Genomic DNA, 19443 nt, shown 5'->3' with positions numbered 1-19443 from the left:
TATCACAAGCCACCGCTTTTGAATTCTTTATGGTCTTACCACAGTTTGGGCATAGTTGTTTAGCTTTTTTTGTGGTAACAAGCTGCTTGTTGGAGTTAACACCGGTTTCAGTGGCGCTGCAGTGTTTCCTGTGTACCTTCCCCCGAGCTGCTCAGCTGTTCCCGTAGGAAAGGTGATATCAGGTGCCGGTAAAGTTGTTCATGGCCGAAGTTCACAATATGGAAGGGGAGATTTCCATCCACGTCTTTAGGTGTAGGTGGAACGGGAGTTTGGGATAATCTCCATGTTTGAATTGTAGAATAAATCATAAATGCCAAAGCAAAACTTCTGGCTAGAGCCATAATAGTGTTGCTGTGATAAGATATTGTATTTTATATATATATATATTGAGAAGATATTGTAAAATATTTAATTTGAAGAATTTATCTGCACTGTATGTTTGTTAGCTTGCTAGTCAACCAGTTTTAGAGGAATTATTCCATCATTTCAAACAACTAACTGCCAATATGCCAACATTTAATTTAAACAATGCATGCAATCCACAGCCATGGCATTCCATGGCTAAAATCAGTTGATGATAGGACTTAGACAAGTTGAATACAACAGGTAGACCTTACCGTTAAATGCTTACTAGCCGTTAACCAACAATGCAGTTCAAGAAATAGAGTTAAGAAAATGTTTACTAAATAAAATAAAGTAGCAGAATAAAATAACAATACCGATGCTATATACAGGGGGTACCAGTACCGAGTCAATGTACAGGTTAGTCGAGGTAATTTGTACATGTAGGTAGGGGTTAAGTGACTATGCATAGATAATAAACAGCGAGTAGCAGCAGTGTTAAAAACAAAGGGGGGCGGGGGGGTCAATGTAAATTGTCCTTGTGGCCATTTGATTAATTGTTCAGTGGTCTTATGGCTTGGGGGTAGAAGCTGTTAAGGAGCCTTTTGGACCTAGACTTGGTGCTCAGGTACCGCTTGCCGTTTGGGAGCAGAGAGAACACTCTATGACTTGGGTGACTGGAGTCTTTGAAAATGTTTTGGATCCTGGACTTCCAGACGGGCTGCCCCCAGGTGGTGAGGGTAGGTAGCACCACATCCGCCATGCTGATCCTCAACACAGAGGCCCCTCAGGGGTGCGTGCTCAGTCCCCTCTTGTACTCCCTGTTCACTCATGACTGCACGGTCAGGCACGACTCCAACATCATCATTAAGCTTGCCGATGACACAATAGTGTCACCAACAATGACGAGACAACCTATAAAGAGGTGGTCAGAGACCTGGCCATGTGGGGCCAGGACAACAACTTCTCCCTCAACGTGATGAAGGAGATGATTGTGGACTACAGGAAAAAGAGGATCGAGCATGCCCCCGTTCTCATCGATTGGGTTGGAGTGGAGCAGGTTGAGAGCTTCAGGTTCCTTCAGGTGTCCACATCACCAACAAACTAACATGGTCCATGCACACCAAGACAGTCGTGAAGAGGGCACGACAAAGCCTATTCCCCCTCAGGAAACTGAAAAGATTTGGCATGGGTCATCAGGTACTCAAACATTTCTACAGCTGCAGCTGCACCATCGAGAGCATCCTGACTTGGCCACGCAGTTGTGGGTGAACAGTGAGTACAGGAGGGGACTGAGCACACTGATGATCAGCGTGGCAGATGTGTTGTTGCCTACCCTTACCACCTGGGAGGCGGTCCGTCAGGAAGTCCAGGGTCCAGATGCAGAGGGAGGTGTTTAGTCCCAGGCTCCTTAGCTTAGTGATGAGCTTTGTGGGCACTGTGATGCATTCTCACATAGGTGTTCCTTTTGAGTGCTACAGGGCGGGAGTCATTTTAGGCAGGTTACCTTTGCTTTCTTGGGCACAGGGACTATGATGGTCTGCTTGAAACATGTTGGGATTACAGACTTGGTCAAGGAGAGGTTGAAAATGTCAGTGATGCCAGTTGGTCCACGCATGCTCTGAGTGCACGTCCTAATAATCAGTCTGGCCCCGCGGCCTTGTGAATGTTGACCTGTGTAAAGGTCTTGCTCACATCGGCGATGGAGAGCATGATCATAGTCGTCCAGAACAGCTGGTGCTCTCATGCATGCTTCAGTGTTGCTTGTTTGCTAGTTTGCAAGCCCTGCCACATTATATATATATATATATATATATATATTTTTTTTTTGCCCGTCTACCAATAGGTGCCGTTCTTTACGAGGCTTTGGAAAACCTCCCTGATCTTTGTGGTTGACTCTTTTAAAATTCACTGCTCAACTGACAGATAATTGTATGTGTGGGGTACAGAGATGACGTAGTCATTAAAAAAAACATGTCAAACACTATTATTGCACACACAGTGAGACCATGCAACTTATTATGTGACACCTGAACTTATTTATGCTTGCCATAACAAAGAGGATGAATACTTAATGACTGAAGACATTTCAGCTTAAATGTTGTTTTTTTCATTTGTAAAAAAATATTGTCACACCCTGACCATAGAGAGCCTTTGTTTTTCTATGGTATAGTAGGTCAGGGTGTGACTGGGGGGTTTTCTAGTTATTATTTTCTATGTGGTGTTCTAGTTTAGTTTTTCTATGTTGGTGTTTGGTATGATTCCCAATTAGAGGCAGCTGGCTATCACTGTCTCTAATTGGGGATCATATTTAAGTAGCATTTTTCCACCTGTGTTTTATGGGATATTGTTTTGAGTATGTGCACGTAGCACCTCTGTAGTCACGGTTTGTTGTTCGTTTTTTGTTTTGCTAAGATTCACTTTCAATAAATTATGTGGAACTCAAAATCTGCTGCACCTTGGTCCGTCTCTACAAATGAATATCCCATCAAACCAAGACCAAGCAGCGTGCCCAAAGTGGGAAGGATTTCTGGACATTGGAAGAAGTGATGGAGAGATGCAAAACCCTTCCTTGGCCACAGACGGAGGGAGATAATGGAGGACAGCGACGACGACAGGGTACGCGGCTACAGAAAGCCCAAGGACAACCCCAAGTTTTTGGGGAGGGGGACACATGGAGCTGGCGATTGAGCAGAGGGAAGAGCCAGAGACTGTCAGGGAGGCAATGGCGAAGTTGGGAGAGAGTGAGATGAGAGAGATGTTGTGAAAGTGTGTTCTGCTCAACATCCGACCAGAGGATCTGGGTGGCAGTCTGGTGCAACCTTCCACGTTTCTGGCCTCAGGCGACGGGTCCCCGGTCCGGAGCTTCCGGCGACGGTTCCCCGGTCCGGAGCTTCAGGCGACGGGTCCCTGGTCCGGAGCTTCCGGCGACGGGAAGGCTCGTTTTTTGTTTTGCTAAGATTCACTTTCAATAAATTATGTGGAACTCAAAATCTGCTGCACCTTGGTCCGTCTCTACAAATGAATATCCCATCAAACCAAGACCAAGCAGCGTGCCCAAAGTGGGAAGGATTTCTGGACATTGGAAGAAGTGATGGAGAGATGCAAAACCCTTCCTTGGCCACAGACGGAGGGAGATAATGGAGGACAGCGACGACGACAGGGTACGCGGCTACAGAAAGCCCAAGGACAACCCCAAGTTTTTGGGGAGGGGGACACATGGAGCTGGCGATTGAGCAGAGGGAAGAGCCAGAGACTGTCAGGGAGGCAATGGCGAAGTTGGGAGAGAGTGAGATGAGAGAGATGTTGTGAAAGTGTGTTCTGCTCAACATCCGACCAGAGGATCTGGGTGGCAGTCTGGTGCAACCTTCCACGTTTCTGGCCTCAGGCGACGGGTCCCCGGTCCGGAGCTTCCGGCGACGGTTCCCCGGTCCGGAGCTTCAGGCGACGGGTCCCTGGTCCGGAGCTTCCGGCGACGGGTCCCCGGTCCGGAGCCGCTGGCTCCATGGCCGGAGCCTTCCCCTGCGCCGATGCCGTCTAAGCATGGCGTCCAGTCCAGCTCCAAGGCCAGAGTCTTCTTCTGCGTTGGTGCCCAGTTCAGGCACAGCGTCCAGTCCCGTTCCATGGCGGGAGCCTTCCCCTGCGCCGATGTCCAGGCACGGCGTCCGGTCCAGTTCCATGGCCGGAGCCTTTTCCTGCGCCGGTGCTCAGTCCAGATACGGCGTCCAGTCCAGCTCCAAGGCTGGAGCCTTCCTCTGCACTGATGTCCAATCCAGATCTGGTGTCCAGTCCCGCTCCATGGCAGGAGCCTTCCTTGATACCGAGGTCCAGTCCAGGCACAGTGTTCAGCCCGGGTCCATGGCTGGATGAGCGGGTTCTTCATCCCGCACCAGAGCCGCCACCAAAGATGGTGGATCCGCGAGCTGAGCGGGTTCTTAGTCCCGCACCAGCCCCCGATGCTGTTGTATCCGTGGGATGAGCGGGTTCTTCGTCCCGCACCAGAGCCGCCACCGATGCTGGCGGATCCGCGAGATCCCCCCCCCCCCCCTAGCCTCCCCATTTGTTCCAGGTTTTGAGGCCGAGTCCGCACCTTCGAGGCGGGGTACTGTCACGCCCTGACCATAGAGAGCCTTTTCCCCCCTATGGTATAGTAGGTCAGGACGTGACTGGTGGGTTTTCTAGTTATTTTATATGTGGGGTTCTAGTTGAGTTTTTCTATGTTGGTGTTTGGTATGATTCCCAATTAGAGGCAGCTGGCTATCGTTGTCTCTAATTGGGGATCATATTTAAGTACCATTTTTTTTCCACCTGTGTTTTATGGGATATTGTTTTTAGTAAGTGCACGTAGCACCTCTGTAGTCATGGTTTGTTGTTTGTTTATTGTTTTGTTTTGCTAAGTTTCACTTTCAATAAATTATGTCGAACTCAACATCCGTCTCTGGTCCGTCTCTACAAAAGAACTTGACAAATATTCTGGAATTTATCTAATCATTGTTTGCAGTGATTAGATAAAGTATGTCATCCTATATGTCAGAAAGTCACCCTTTTATCTCCAAAACTCGCACTGTTATTGTGCAATGAGCAGTGCTGGCTGGGACAGGCTGTACTGTACCGTAGCTGTCTTGCAGTGCTCTCTTTCGCTCTTTCTTGCTCTCTTTCGCTCTTTCTTGCTCTCTCTCTCAACTCATCAAGAGAGGGAGGAGGGTTTCTCTCCCTCACGCTCTCCCTCCCTCTATTCTTAGTGTGGTAATTGAATATACCGTGTGATGTTTATACACCTCTCACATAAACTCGCGCACACACACACACACACACTCTGTCTCTCCATTGACAGATGGCACATTTGTCCAGCATTGGAGTTGTTCAGGGTAGTTGACTATCCTTCTCACTCATTGTACACTATATAGTTTGAGAGAAGGTATCACTTTATGTGTAGAATCCCAAGTAGATGGTTTGTAGATGTTCAATTACCATCAACAACATTTCAACTAACAATCCACTAACAATAGCCCTAACTCTGTCCTTAACCTAACCCTTATTCTAACCCTAACTTTACCAAGCAGTTGCATATCAACAGATAGTTTGACCATCTGTAGATCATAATTTGGGACTATTAAAGTGTGACCTGAGAGAAATATGAATACCTTGTCCTTACCTGGCTCTATGCATATTTTATGATATTGTTATACACATTGTCTGAGAGATTGTATTGGTTTACACAAAACATTTTATATATATTTCCTAGCAAGGGGTTTAGATATAGTACCGGTCAGTTCTGCCTCCTATAGAATATGGGGGGCCATTCTTAACCTTTCCCCTATTTCCATTCCTAGTTCTTCCTGACGGTCTCACTTACTGAGATTTCCTCTCCGTAGGGCTTGTTGGTGGGAGCGTGACTGCATGTGACATTTTGAGCTACTGGCTGGTTATTTTTACTCTCAATGGGCCACGTTTTTACCTCTGCTTTTCAGGGCTCACTATCCTCTCCCAGTTTCATTAAGGTCTCTGGTGGTAATGGCCTTGGAAATGTTTCTGTTTCTACATGAACTGTCTACTCACATTAGATAGTTGAAATATATATAAAAATGCCATATGATCTTGCCACAGTGACCCAATTATTTTTTGTTTTGGTAATGTGTTCGGCTAATACTTAAGTTTAATTTCCACTTTTATTTATCCAGTTTCTCATTGAAATAAAATCTATTTGCAAGAGACCTAGCTATTGAACATGATCGGAGGGGTCAAGTAGTTTTAATTGGTGTGGACTGTGTCTAAAGAAGAGTTCATGTGAACTCATGCCATGTACTTCCAATAAGGGCAAGGTCATGGCTAAGGGCCAACCAACCAGTTAAATTAGGGAGAGGGGCCCAAAGCCTCATAAGTCAGCAAAGCGTTTCTCTTGTGTAATGTCACAAGGAATGGTAAAGGGGTGTGGGGGTTGGTGGGGGGGGTTGTTATGACATCGTAGAACCTCAACTGCATGCTCATTTTATTGACCGGATTTAACCAAATCCATCTCTGAATGAACTACTGCGCAACATAAATTGAATAGTACTCTCTCTCTTCTCTTACTCACTCACTCACTCTCTCACTCACTGATTCTCTCACTCACTCACTCACTCACTCACTCACTCACACACATACAAAAGCTGTGCAGTAGACATACGGTGTTCACAGTTAATGTACATATGTTGTTTTTAACTAACTACCAGCACACATACTTTGCGGCTGTCGCAAATCAAAATATGTCCAGATTACGTCATCTTTTGTCAATAATGTGTTAAAGATAGAGTCAGAGAAATGACGTAGATGCAGAAAGTAAAGAGCATAGTAGTTCAATTTCCGTAACAACTTAGTGCGTTGAAGCGCGAGGATCAACTTCACTGCTGTTTTGGTGCCCTGGCTCATCTCAATATCTGCAGTGCTGCTCGTGGCAACATCATTTCGCATCATTTCGCCTTTAAAAGGGCAATCAACAGTTGCCATATCCATTTATGGACTCATAGTGCATTTGGAAAGTATTCAGACACCTTGACTAGTTCCACATTTTGTTACATTACAGCCTTATTTTAAAATCCTCATCAATCTACACATAATACCCCAAAATGACAAAGGAAATAAAGGTTTTTAGAAAATTTTGCAAATGTCTAAAAAAGAAATAAATATCACACCTGTATTTGGGGAGTTTCTCACATTCTTCTCCTTAGATCCTCTCATACTCTGTCAGGTTGGATGGGGAGAGTCACTGCACAGCCATTTTCAGGTCTCTCCAGAGATGTTGGATCGGGTTCAAGTCGTGCTCTGGCTAGGCCAAACAAGGACATTCAGAGACTTGTCCCGAAGTAACTCCTGCACTGTCTTGGCTGTTTGCTTAGGGTCTTGTCCTGTTGGAAGGTGAACCTTCGTCCCAGTCTGAGGTCCTGAGTGCTCTGGAGCAGGTTTTCGTCAAGGATCTCTCTCTGTACATTGTTCCTTTCATCTTTCCCTCGATCCTGACAGTCCCGGGCGCTGAAAAACCACCACCATGCTTCACCGTAGGGATGGTGCCAAGTTTCTTCTAGATGTGATGCTTGGCATTCAGGACAAAGAGTTCAATCTTGGTTTCATCAGACCAGAGAATCTTGTTTCTCATGGTCGGAGTTTCGTTTAGGTGCCTTTTGGAAAACTCCAAGCGGGCTGTCATGTGCCTTTTACTGAAAAGTGGCTTCCGTCTGGCCACTCTACCATAAAGGCCTGATTGATGGAGTGCTGCAGAGATGGTGGTCCTTCTGGAAGGTTATCCCATCTGCACAGAGGAACTCTGTCAGAGTGACCATCGGGTTCTTGGTCATCTCCCTGACCACGGCCCTTCTCCCCCAATTGCTCAGTTTGGCCGGGCGGTCAGCTCTAGGAAGTGTCTTGCTCGTTCCAAACTTCTTCCATTTAAGAATGATGGTGGCTACTGTGTTCTTGGGGACCTTCAATGCTGCAGACATTTTTTGATACCTTTCCCCAGATCTGTGCATCAACAGAATCCTGTCTCGGAGCTCTATGGACAATTCCGTTTTTGCTCTGACATGCATTGTCAACTGTGGGACCTTTTATATAGAAAAATGTGTGCCTTTACAAATGATGTCTAATCAGTTGAATTTACCACCGTTGGATTCCAAGTTGTAGAAACATCTCAAGGATGACCAATGGAAACAGGATGCACCTGAGCTCAATTTCGAGTCTCATAGCAAAGGGTCTGAATACTTAAATGAGGTATTTCTGTTTTTAGCTTTTTTAATACATTTGCAAAAGAAAATCTGAACCTGTTTTCACCTTTTTATTGTGGGGTATTGTGTGTAGATTGAGGGAAAACAATAATTTAATACATTTTAGGAAAAGGCTGTAACGTAACAAATTGTGGAAAAAGTCAAGGGGTCTGAATACTTACCCAAGGCACTGTATATACCCATTGATTCTTGAAGAATATGACTTATATATGCCTCATGAGCTTAGTTCAACTTTCATACCCCATCAGAACCCTAAATATGGGCCTCCCGAGTGGTGCAGTGGTCTAAGGCCACTAGATTGGTTCGAGTCCAGGCTCGGTCACAGTCGGCCGCGACCTGGAGACCCGTGGGGCGGTGCGCAATTGGCCCAGCGTCGTCCGGGTTAGGGGAGGGTTTGGCCGGCAGGGATGTTCTTGCCCCATAGCACACTAGCAACTCCTGTGGAGGGCCGGGTGCAATGCATGTTGACACGGTCGCCAGGTGTACAGTGTTTCCTCCAACACTTTGGTGCAGCTGGCTTCCGGGTTAAGCGGGTGTTATGTCAAGAAGCAGCTTGGATGGGTTGTGTTTCGGAGGACGCACAGCTCTCGACCTTCGCCTCTCCCGAGTCCGTACGGGACTTAACTACCAATTGGGGAGAAAAAGGGGTACAAAACAATTCATAAACAAACCCAAAATATAAGCTTGTTTTACTCCAGTGTTTGTAAACCAAGTAAATGTTAACAAACACTGTTTTGCAGTTTTTTTAAACATGTTTAAAACTGTAATTTTTGTATCATGGATGGTCAGTCCTTTCATCCTTAACTCTGTCTTTTGAATTTGAGAGTGGTTATATTTCTACAGCCAATTCATGAACATGCACCTGTGGAACGATCATTAAGACACGATCAGCTGACAGATGGTAGGCAATTAAGGTCACAGTTATGAAAACTTAGGACACTAAAAAGGCCTTTCTACTGACTCTGAAAAACACCAAAAGAAAGATGGCCAGGGTCCCTGCTCATCTAGGCATGCTGCAAGGAGGCATGAGGACTGCAGATGTGGCCAGGGCAATAAATTGCAATGTCTGTACTGTGAGACGCCTAAGACAGCGCTACAGGGAGACAGGACTGACAGCTGATCATCCTCGCAGTGGCAGACCACATGTAACAGCACCTGCACAGGATCGGTACATCCGAACATCACACCTGTGGGTCAGGTACAGGATGGCAACAACAACTACCCGAGTTACACCAGGAACGCACAATCCCACCATCAGTGTCCACAATAGGCTGAGAGGGGCTGGACTGAGGGCTTGTCGGCCTGTTGTAAGGCATGTTCGCACCAGACATCACCGGCAACAATGTTGCCTATGGGCACAAACCCACCATCTCTGGACCAGACAGGACTGGCAAAAAGTGCTCTTCACTGACGAGTCACGGTTTTGTCTCACCAGGGGTGATGGTCAGATTCGCGTTTATCGTCGAAGAAATGAGCGTTACATTGTGGCCTCTGGAGCGGGATCGATTTGGAGGTGGAGGGCCCGTCATCGTCTGGGGCGGTGGGTCACAGCATCATTGGACTGAGCTTGTTGTCATTACAGGCAATCTCAACGCTGTGCGTTACAGGGAAGACATCCTCCTCCCTCATGTGGTACCCTTCCCGCAGGCTCATCCTGACATGACCCTCCAGCATGACAATGCCACCAGCCATACTGCTTGTTCTGTGTGTGATTTCCTGCCTGACAGGAATGTCAGTGTTCTGCCATGACCAGCGAAGAGCCCGGATCTCAATCCCATTGAGCACGTCTGGGACCTGTTGTATCGGAGGGTTTATTTTTTTGCTGAGTTTATAATGGTAATGGCTCATGTCCACTGCATTTGTAAGGCTTGTTCCTTTTGACACTGTTGACAGATCCATTTTGTTTAACTGAAGTGTGCTAATAATATTACGTGTGTGCAGCATGCCTGCAGCTGCCTACTCTATCAATGACACTGGGCTGGCATAATCAAAATAGACAAAGTGGTCTGTAGTGCACAATTACACAATATTTACCTTTTGAAACACTATTAGCTTATACTGTACAGTCGTGGCCAAAAGTTGAGAATGACACAAATATTCATTTTCACAAAGTCTGCTGCCTCAGTTTGTATGATGGCAATTTGCATATACTCCAGAATGTTATGAAGAGTGATCAGATGAATTGCAATTAATTGCAAAGTCCCTCTTTGCCATGCAAATGAACTGAATCCCCCAAAAACATTTCCACTGCATTTCAGCCCTGCCACAAAAGTACCAGCTGACATAATGTCAGTGATTCTCTCGTTAACACAGGTGTGAGTGTTGACGAGGACAAGGCTGGAGATCACTCTGTCATGATGATTGAGTTCAAATAACAGACTGGAAGCTCCAAAAGGAGGGTGGTGCTTGGAATCATTGTTCTTTCTCTGTTAAACATGGTTACCTGCAAGGAAACACGTGCCGTCATCATTGCTTTGCACAGAAAGGGCTTCACCGGCAAGGATATTGCTGCCAGTAAGATTGCACCTAAATCAACCATTTATCGGATCATCAAGAACTTCAAGGAGAGAGGTTCAATTGTTGTGAAGAAGGCTTCAGAGCGCCCAAGAAAGTCCAGCTAGCGCCAGGACCGTCTCCTAAAGTTGATTCAGCTGCGGGATCGGGGCACCACCAGTACAGAGCTTGCTCAGGAATGGCAGCAGGCAGGTGTGAGTGCATCTGCACGCACAGTGAGGCGAAGACTTTTGGAGGATGGCCCGGTGTCAATAAGGGCAGCAAAGAAGCCACTTCTCTCCAGGAAAAGCATCAGGGAAAGAATGATATTCTGCAAAAGGTGCAGGGATTGAACTGCTGAGGACTGGGGTAAAGTAATTTTCTCTGATGAATCCCCTTTCCGATTGTTTGGGGCATCCGGAAAAAAGCTTGTCTGGAGAAGACAAGGTGAGCGCTACCATCTGTCCTGTGTCATGCCAACAGTAAATCATCCTGAGACCATTCATGTGTGGGGTTGCTTCTTAGCAAATGGAGTGGGCTCACTCACAATTTTGCCTAAGAACACAGCCATGAATTAAGAATGGTACCAACACATCCTCAGAGAGCAACTTTTCCCAACCATCCAGGAACAGTTTGGTGACGAACAATGCCTTTTCCAGCATGGTGGAGCACCTTGCCATAAGGCAAAAGTGATAACTAAGTGGCTCGGGGAACAAAACATCGATATTTTGGGTCTATGGCCAGGAAACTCCAAAGACCTTAATCCCATTAAGAACTTGTGGTCAATCCTCAAGAGGTGGGTGGACAAACAATAACCCACAAATTCTGACAAACTCCAAGCATTGATTATGCAAGAATGGGCTGCCATCAGTCAGGATGTGGCCCAGAAGTTAATTGACAGCATGCCAGGGTGGATTGCAGAGGTCTTGAAAAAGAAGGGTCAAAACTGCAAATATTGACTCTGCATCAACTTCATGTAATTGTTAATAAAAGCTTTTGACACCGTTATGAAATGCTTGCAATTATACTTCAGTGTTCCATAGTAACATCTGACAAAATATCTAAAGACACTGAAGCAGCAAGCTTTGTGGAAATTAATATTTTTGTCATTCCTAAAACTTTTGGCCATGACTGTATACCATTCGGTACCAGATAGTTACCAATGGTGTTGAATTCTTTGCAGTACCTAAAGGTATCCATTGCTAGACACACAATTATATTATGATTTTCAGGTCCAATCTGGAAAAGGAATGTAAAATAGTGTTTTATGCTCTGCCAGTGTTTGAAAATGTTGATGGGCACCTAATGGCTTCATAACCCTCACCGTATTAATAGAGCAGTTAATAGCCATTTCATATCTGCATACGTCACCTTATGACAACGACCGCAAGTTAATATTGTAGTTATGTCTTGCAATTGCTGTTTGCACTGCATTTGAATGTGATATGTATAGGTTATGAATGTCTTAGGAAGACATTATACAGGTACCTTCATGGAAATTGTTACCACCATTTCTCACCAGGCTTTCCTGCGGAGGCTAGAGTCAGTGAGGCCTACCCGGGGCATGAAGAGGGCAGAGCAGCTGGCAGACTACCAGCGCCAGGCCGGGTACCTGGGCATCGCCACATCGCTCTCTGCCATGGACAGATCGCCCTCCAAGATGGAGCGGTCCTCCAGCAGAACGTCACCAGGTCAACTCTCTGAAGAACTGATGCTCAATAGCTCTCAATAGCCCAAAGACATTACTTATTTCTGTCATTCATTAAGAGAGACTGAATTGGCATCTTTTATTTTTCTTCTTTTGAAGGATCACTTTACTCAAAACATATTTTGGTATTTTTTCCATTAGTCCACTGTTAATATAATCCCTTTTTTTTTAGCATGTAATGTTTTCGAGATCATAAGCACTGAGCACTTCCACTGTAGCCAGGGCAAACAAATTTTCATGATATCAAAAATAAATCATAGCATTCACTAGTTTTTACATGATCAAGTAGAATCATGATGAGAAATAATATTAAAATGTATATTCCTAAAACATAAGTTGGAAATGATATTGTTGCTGCTTCCTGTATTTTTTATATATACTATATACTGTAGCCGAGTGTCACCGGTTTTAAATGTCCAAATTCATAATCAATATGCTGAAATAAGTTGTGAAATGTGAAGACTAAAACATACATATTACTCCCTACTGTATGCACACGTGTCACACTTGTGTTCAGATTACTTGTATTTTGATAAATTATCTGCTCACGCATAGGGCTGCTCACGCATAGGGCTGCTCACGGTGATTGTCAAACAAATAACTGCCGGTCTCACGGTAATTGACCATTAATTAACATAAACACATGTAGCATCTTCTGGCTTCAACACATAAGCCTACAAGCCACTGATGCAGACCTTTGGAGCATCTACATTTTATAAAGTCTAATAAATCCATGTAATATAGCCTACACTATCACAATAAATCCATTATTTATTTTAGACAGGTCTAAAGAAACATGATATGAAGAAAATATAGTTATTTCAGAAGAACAGAATAGCATACTCTGAGTTGTCCTTATGTATGGTACTGATCTGGCTATGCCATATGGCTGTGGGCTACACTAGTTCATTTAGCAGACAACATTTGCTTAGAATTCCATGGAATTATTTTATAGTATGAAGAATACAATTGAATAAAATAAAATATATTTTTTCCAAACAATTTGAATGAATGCGCACATATGGAAATCTGTGGTGAGCGGTTAACAAAGAAACAGTTACTCCTATATGCTTAATTTAGAGTTATTTATGTAACTTTAGTTGAGCTATATGTTTTGATTTTTAATACTTTCTAAGGCTACATGATGCGACTCTAATGATGATTTGAAAAAAGTTGCATGAAAGGCATGAGCTCTGCTTAGTTTTTTGTGCAGGCTGTACACACTTTATCAGTCTCTCTCTTTCACAATTTGACAAGCACTTGATAATGCCTCAAATTGCCCGGCGGCATCCCCTTTCTGTGGCCGTACTGCATACTGTACTGAAAGTGGCTGCTGACATGCACCATTTTTCTTATGAACAAATATTAAAATATAGTTTTTGAGTGATCTATCTGTGTTTAAAATGCACAAAATTATAACAAATGCTCACAGCTGTTTTTTTGTTTCCCTTTTTCACACCCCACAAACGTCAAATGTGATGTACTGTTGTACTCGAATGTACATAGCCCATATATTTTTACATTGAGGGAGTTAAATTTGGGAGAAGGTAGTACATCATATGTGTAGTATAGTAATACTAGTATGTAATTAATGTAGTAGCAATAGTATGTAAATCAGTAGGACTATTGACGCATGTTGTCTTGTTGTTTCATCATATGTGTAGTATAGTAATACTAGCATATAATTAATGTAGTAGCAATAGTATGTAAATCAGTAGGACTATTGACCCCTGTTGTCTTGTTGTTTTTTCTTCAGGAAAGAGCCCCAGGCCTGGCAGTACCAACTGCAACCACCATAGTGCCAGGGCATCATCTGCCATCGCTACCACCTCCACACCCCTACCCAGGCACGCCAGTACGGCAGCGTCCCGAGCAGCATGGTCCTGAGAGCTGTGCTCAGGGAGGAACCCCATTCCCCAACTCCCCCACCCCTTCCAAGTCCTTACCTAATAAGTCAATAGTTGCCCCTAAACATTGATCCAAGGTCAGTTTGACATTCTTCCCCCAGATGGTTAAGTTGAGGTTGTTAGGAGTGTCCCACACAATGAAGGATCTGTGTCAGAGATGTGCGAAGCCAGAAATTGGTCACACTTTGTCCAAACTAAATCTCTATTGTGCTCTGATCATGCACTTGTCCAGTGATTCTGTTTTAGCCCTCAATTCTAATAAATAAAGGGATCTGACACTGATTGTCTGTTTCCCAGATTTAGACTAAGCCTAAAATAACTTCCTTGGAGCATACTTTTTAGTCCAGGAGTAGTAGGCTTCATTTGGGTCCGGAAAACCAGTCCTATATGATGTAAGAATGATAGTGTTGCCGTTATACAACAATTCTCATAAAACTGCTTCACTATTGCTTCCCAGGACCTACGGCTAGCTGCTATAAAGTATTGTGAACTGTGCTTCTGTTGTAATGGAAGATATAGCCTGGCTATGGTTCAACTATAAAAAATAAATAAAAAAACATTCCTTTGTCAGCTTAGCAGGTGGTGCTTATCAATATGCTTAGTGAATAGAGTAAGCACTAAGTATTCCGTGCTGTATTTGCACTCTTGTGAAATATTTTCAAGTGGAACTTTTCTGTAATTGTTCTTACATTATCATGAATAATGAGAGAGATATATCTTTGTGGTCTGGTAAAGCTTTTTTTTAGAATATTATGGGAGAATTAGTCATATATATATATATTTTTATTGTGATCCTGTGCAAATTTCTTGACGTTTTCCAATAAAGCTGCTTGTTGCGCGCACCAATCATGTCTGTCCGTGGTCAAATGAGCTCAAACAATGTCCACAGGACTTTTACACTTGTGGCAGCTGTCTTTTGTAGGCCAGTTAGCTGCATACCATCCACATGGCAACAAAGACTGCCAATGCAGACACACTTAACGGGCAGCAAATCTGGCATGTTGTGGACATGAATAATTATCACCCACAATGACATAATGTCACACGCACACACACGATGGCTACAACAGCGGCAGGGGAAATAGACCAGTGATTGGCTGTGTCATGGTCAGAAGACCTGACCCAGCACTATAAGTCATCAACAGAGAAAAAAACAAGGAAAATATTAACCAGTAGTTGTAATTAATTAGTACTATAAGCTTACTCAAATAAATTGTTTTTTGAGGGTTGGCACAGGAAAAGTAACACATTTGTATGTTGGTAGTGGGATTGCAAACATCAAGTTTGTTGGCCTTTTTTGTATTTTTGTATGTCATTTATAGTAATGTGTATGTATAGCCTAGTAAAACCTGATGTTTGAAAAAATTGGAGTAATATTAGATTTGTATCTGTTATGTACATAACAAATACTATGAAGCATGGCAGCTGATGAGGCACTGGGCTATATGATTCCCATCTAGGCTGGCTCCCAATAGAATGATCTCTATAGCCAGCCCAAGAAAATGGGATGGATGATATTTCTAACCCTATAATAGACCAAGTCAGAGCCTGGAACTAGTAACCCTTGCCTAAATGTTTTGATATATTATGTTATACTGTATATTATGTTATATATTGTATACAATATTTCAATAAAACATATATGAAATATGAATGACAAAGGAATGCACCAAAGCAGAGGGCTTAGTAGGTATTTTCATCTTTATTCTTATTAAAATAATGTTTATTGTGGGACATGAGATATGACACAACACAGGAACATAAGGCCCTTGGAAGACAGCAGCTGCTGTGAAGAGTACATTCATTTGACTTACTATGAGAGAAAGAAAGAACTGAGGAGAGTGGATGAATCTTTGTTTGCAGTAGGCATGTAATTAAATGGAAAAATCCCTTTTCTGGACCAATTTGACAGTCAACTGGCAGGCCTGGATGTGCGTTTTTCTGTACATCTTGGGTAAGATATATACAGCTTTCAGAGTTGGTGCGTTCCTCACATGACCAAATACACTGGCGAGAAGGATAACTAGCAACCAACTCCTGGGCTGGCTCAATAGAATACACATATACCCCCGATAATTCACCCAAGCTGTTATCATTATATGATCCAATTAAGACATGTGGTGAAGGGTTTCCTATGGAGTTGTGAATGTTTATGTGTACTTCTTGATCTCGTCGTAGAGCACCAAGACGAAGGCGCCGCCCATGCCTCGGATCACGTTGGACCAGGCTCCCTTGAAGAAGGCTTTGCCTCCCTCGTTCTTGGCGATCTTCTTCCAGCAGTCGATTGTGCCAGTGTACATGATGTCCGCTATTGAAATCGACACATTGATCATTAAAATGTGAAATATAGGCCTACTGTAGGCAATTCAATGACAATTGCCATGCGTAATGTGCCGTAACCTTTATTTTACTAGGCAAGTCAGTTAAGAACATATTCTTATTTACTATGACGGTCATTCATTGATATGATTCAACGAGTAGGCTACAACTAGCTCACCTGATTTGCGTCCTGACTGCATCATCATACGACGTCTGACGGTGTCAAAGGGGTATGAAATAATACCGGCGGCTGCGGTGACGCTCTGGGCAATCATCCAGCTGACGAAGATGTGCGTGTTCTTGGGGTCGGGCAGCATACCTAGACGATGACGCAGAGCAACATAATTGGGATTCTGTGCCTATTTTTTGTAAAATACAATACTTTAAACAACGTCCAATTGCAAACAGCTACTTAAATGTATGATTTTACTTTAGCTCATGCTCCTCACCCTTGGCTGTGTCATAGACTCCGAAGTAAGCAGCTCTGTAGATGATGATGCCCTGGACAGACACGTTGAATCCCTGGTACAGGCCCTTGATACCGTCGGTTTTGTAGATTTTGCTGAGACAGCTGCCAAGACCGCTGAACTCTCTCTCAGCTCCACTTTTTCCGATGTCGGCCGCGAGCCTGGTTCTGGCGAAGTCAAGTGGGTAAACGAAACAAAGAGAGGTGGCACCGGCCGCGCCACCGGATGCCAGGTTCCCGGCGAACCAACGCCAGAACTGTGTCTTCTGGTCCACTCCTCCAAGGAAGATCTTCTTGTACTTGTCCTTGAAAGCGAAGTTGAGGGCTTGGGTGGGGAAGTAACGAATCACATTGGCCAGGTTGCCTCTCCAGAAGGAGATAAAGCCTTGCTCTTTGGGAATCCTCCTGACGCAGTCCATGATCCCTTTGTACTGCATTTCCTTTGTGATTTGTTGGCTGGCATGTTGGACCTGGAGAGCAGAACAACAGAAGACAATTAATTTTTCAATTTAGCCTCAATTCAGTATGCAAAAAAACAGCAACATGTCGGATTTTATCATTGTACTTTAGGCCTACTTTGTATTACGCAACTGAAGTTGATCTTTTTTATTTATTTTTATTTATTTATCCATTATTTTACCAGGTAAGTTGACTGAGAACAAGTTCTCATTTGCAGCAACGACCTGGGGAATAGTTACAGGGGAGAGGAGGGGGATGAATGAACCAATTGTAAACTGGGGATTATTAGGTGACCGTGATGGTTTGAGGGCCAGATTGGGAATTTAGCCAGGACACCGGGGTTAACACCACTACTCTTACGATAAGTGCCATGGGATCTTTAATGACCTCAGAAAGTCAGGACACCCGTTTAACGTCCCATCCGAAAGAAGGCACCCTACACATGCCCTGGGGCATTGGGATATTTTTTTTAGACCAGAGGAAAGAGTGCCTCCTACTGGCACTCCAACACCACTTCCAGCAGCATCTGGTCTCCCATCCAGGAACTGACCAGGACCAACCCTGCTTAGCTTCAGAAGCAGTGGTAGCCAGCAGTGGTATGCAGGGTGGTAATGCTTATAGCAAGAGCGTAACAATATTGAGTTTGTTGTTGGGAAAATTCCTAATTCACTTGAATTCAATGATACTCACGGGTTTGTAGGAATGCATGTGTGCAATTTTTGTTATAATGAGCTATTCTCAGCGCTGTTGTATACTGGCCATTGCTTCATGTCACTTGAGCACAGTCTGAGTGTATTGGGTTGCATGCGTCTGGATAAATTTAGCTGTAGCCTAGGCCTAAACCAAATATCGCCGCTCTTATATCCAAACGATTATCGACATTTTGGAATAATTAATTATCATCCTATTAATCGAAACATGGCATTACGTGTACTTGAAATCAACATTAAAATATAAGAACGCATCAAATAAATTAACTTTATGTTATTCAAAATAGTCATTTTCTTTTATGACCTGAAATTCATATGATTCGGTTTCTGTTCTGAACGAAAGGCCAAATCCTGAGTCCTATCGAATCAAATTAGAAAACTCAATACCACCTTGGACAGCGACAAGTCATGTGCGTAAGAAACGTCTCCAGTGCGCTTTTCGCATGTCTTTTGAATGAAAACCATTTGCCAAATGAATCTAATTGTATTACAATCTTACTCAATGGATAACCAATAATATATTAACTTTATGACAGAGACTGGAAAACAATTATTCTCACTCAGTCTTACCTGGAGCAACAACTTTACTCTCTCAATTGGAGCAACAGCTGTCTTGGAGATGGCAGCAGCAATGCCACCAGCCAAAAAGTCCTTAATGAAGCTAACCACCGCGTCCGACATGTTTTCAATTTCCTCCTCGTGGAGTAGAGGTCAGACCGTAAAAGTTCCAGACAGTCCTCACCAAGACACCCTCAAAGAAACCCAACGCCCCTCCAAGTGGACGAAGCGCCCCCATCCCGCATAATATATCTGGGCTATATATCGCGAGAATTTGGGGGTGATGGATATGCAGACGGTCGAACAGATTGGCGAGGCTAAATAAATATCCGAGGTGAAGGTTCGAATCTTAGCCATGTCTATTAAATAAAGTGTAATAGAACACTTCGGGACTTTTAAAGGGCAAATTCAAGTCATTTTCCAGTTATGCAGTGGTGTTAGACAATAATTCTTATTCTGCTATTTAATAACATCACAGCTATTTATCATTATTTATGCACTATTTATTCTTTAGGCCCAAGGTTTATCGCAGTTTAGGGTGGGCACCATGATACAGTGTGCAATTAACACATGGGTAGGCTAGCTTAGTTTAGCTTTTTAATGTATCTTCATAATTCAATATAGGTCTTATTGTTCTGATAAATGTGATTTAAGAGGTTAGGCCTGGCAATTAGGCCATCAAAATTCACACATTAACAGCGAGGGCGAGAGGGTGACATTGTTG

General features: G+C 43.7%; 2 protein-coding genes across 2 annotated transcripts in view; one reads left to right on the top strand and one right to left on the bottom strand.

The window, feature by feature from the left end:
- The window catches only part of LOC139418775 (cilia and flagella associated protein 97), a 28805-nt gene extending 13751 nt beyond the window's left edge, over positions 1 to 15054 (top strand). The window contains exons 7-8 of the mRNA XM_071168465.1: positions 12115 to 12283; positions 14057 to 15054. Of these exons, the coding sequence (XP_071024566.1) occupies positions 12115 to 12283; positions 14057 to 14187 (300 nt within the window). The 3' untranslated portion in view covers positions 14188 to 15054. The remainder of the gene's footprint in view (positions 1 to 12114; positions 12284 to 14056) is intronic.
- Positions 15055 to 15890: 836 nt separating this feature from the next.
- LOC139418776 (solute carrier family 25 member 4) lies at positions 15891 to 18985 on the bottom strand. Its single transcript, XM_071168467.1, has 4 exons — positions 18732 to 18985; positions 16976 to 17462; positions 16705 to 16845; positions 15891 to 16515 (listed from the first exon to the last, which is right to left on the bottom strand). The coding sequence occupies exons 1-4, from the start codon at positions 18840 to 18842 to the stop codon at positions 16358 to 16360; spliced, it is 897 nt and encodes a 298-aa protein (XP_071024568.1). The 5' UTR covers positions 18843 to 18985; the 3' UTR covers positions 15891 to 16357.
- Between the last annotated feature and the right edge of the window lie 458 nt (positions 18986 to 19443).

This window comes from Oncorhynchus clarkii, chromosome 10, assembly GCF_045791955.1.
Source record: "Oncorhynchus clarkii lewisi isolate Uvic-CL-2024 chromosome 10, UVic_Ocla_1.0, whole genome shotgun sequence".
NCBI lineage: Eukaryota > Metazoa > Chordata > Actinopteri > Salmoniformes > Salmonidae > Oncorhynchus > Oncorhynchus clarkii.
This window is presented reverse-complemented; position numbering and strand designations above follow the sequence as displayed.

Bases quoted from the DNA above. Each gene is read 5' to 3' on its own strand.
- LOC139418776 (XM_071168467.1), bottom strand. From the start codon at position 18,842: ATGTCGGACGCGGTGGTTAGCTTCATTAAGGACTTTTTGGCTGGTGGC. The intron at 16,846-16,975 runs GTGAGGAGCATG...GTCATCGTCTAG, and splicing joins AGTCTATGACACAGCCAAGG to GTATGCTGCCCGACCCCAAG. The intron at 16,516-16,704 runs GTGAGCTAGTTG...CGATTTCAATAG, and splicing joins GCAGTCAGGACGCAAATCAG to CGGACATCATGTACACTGGC.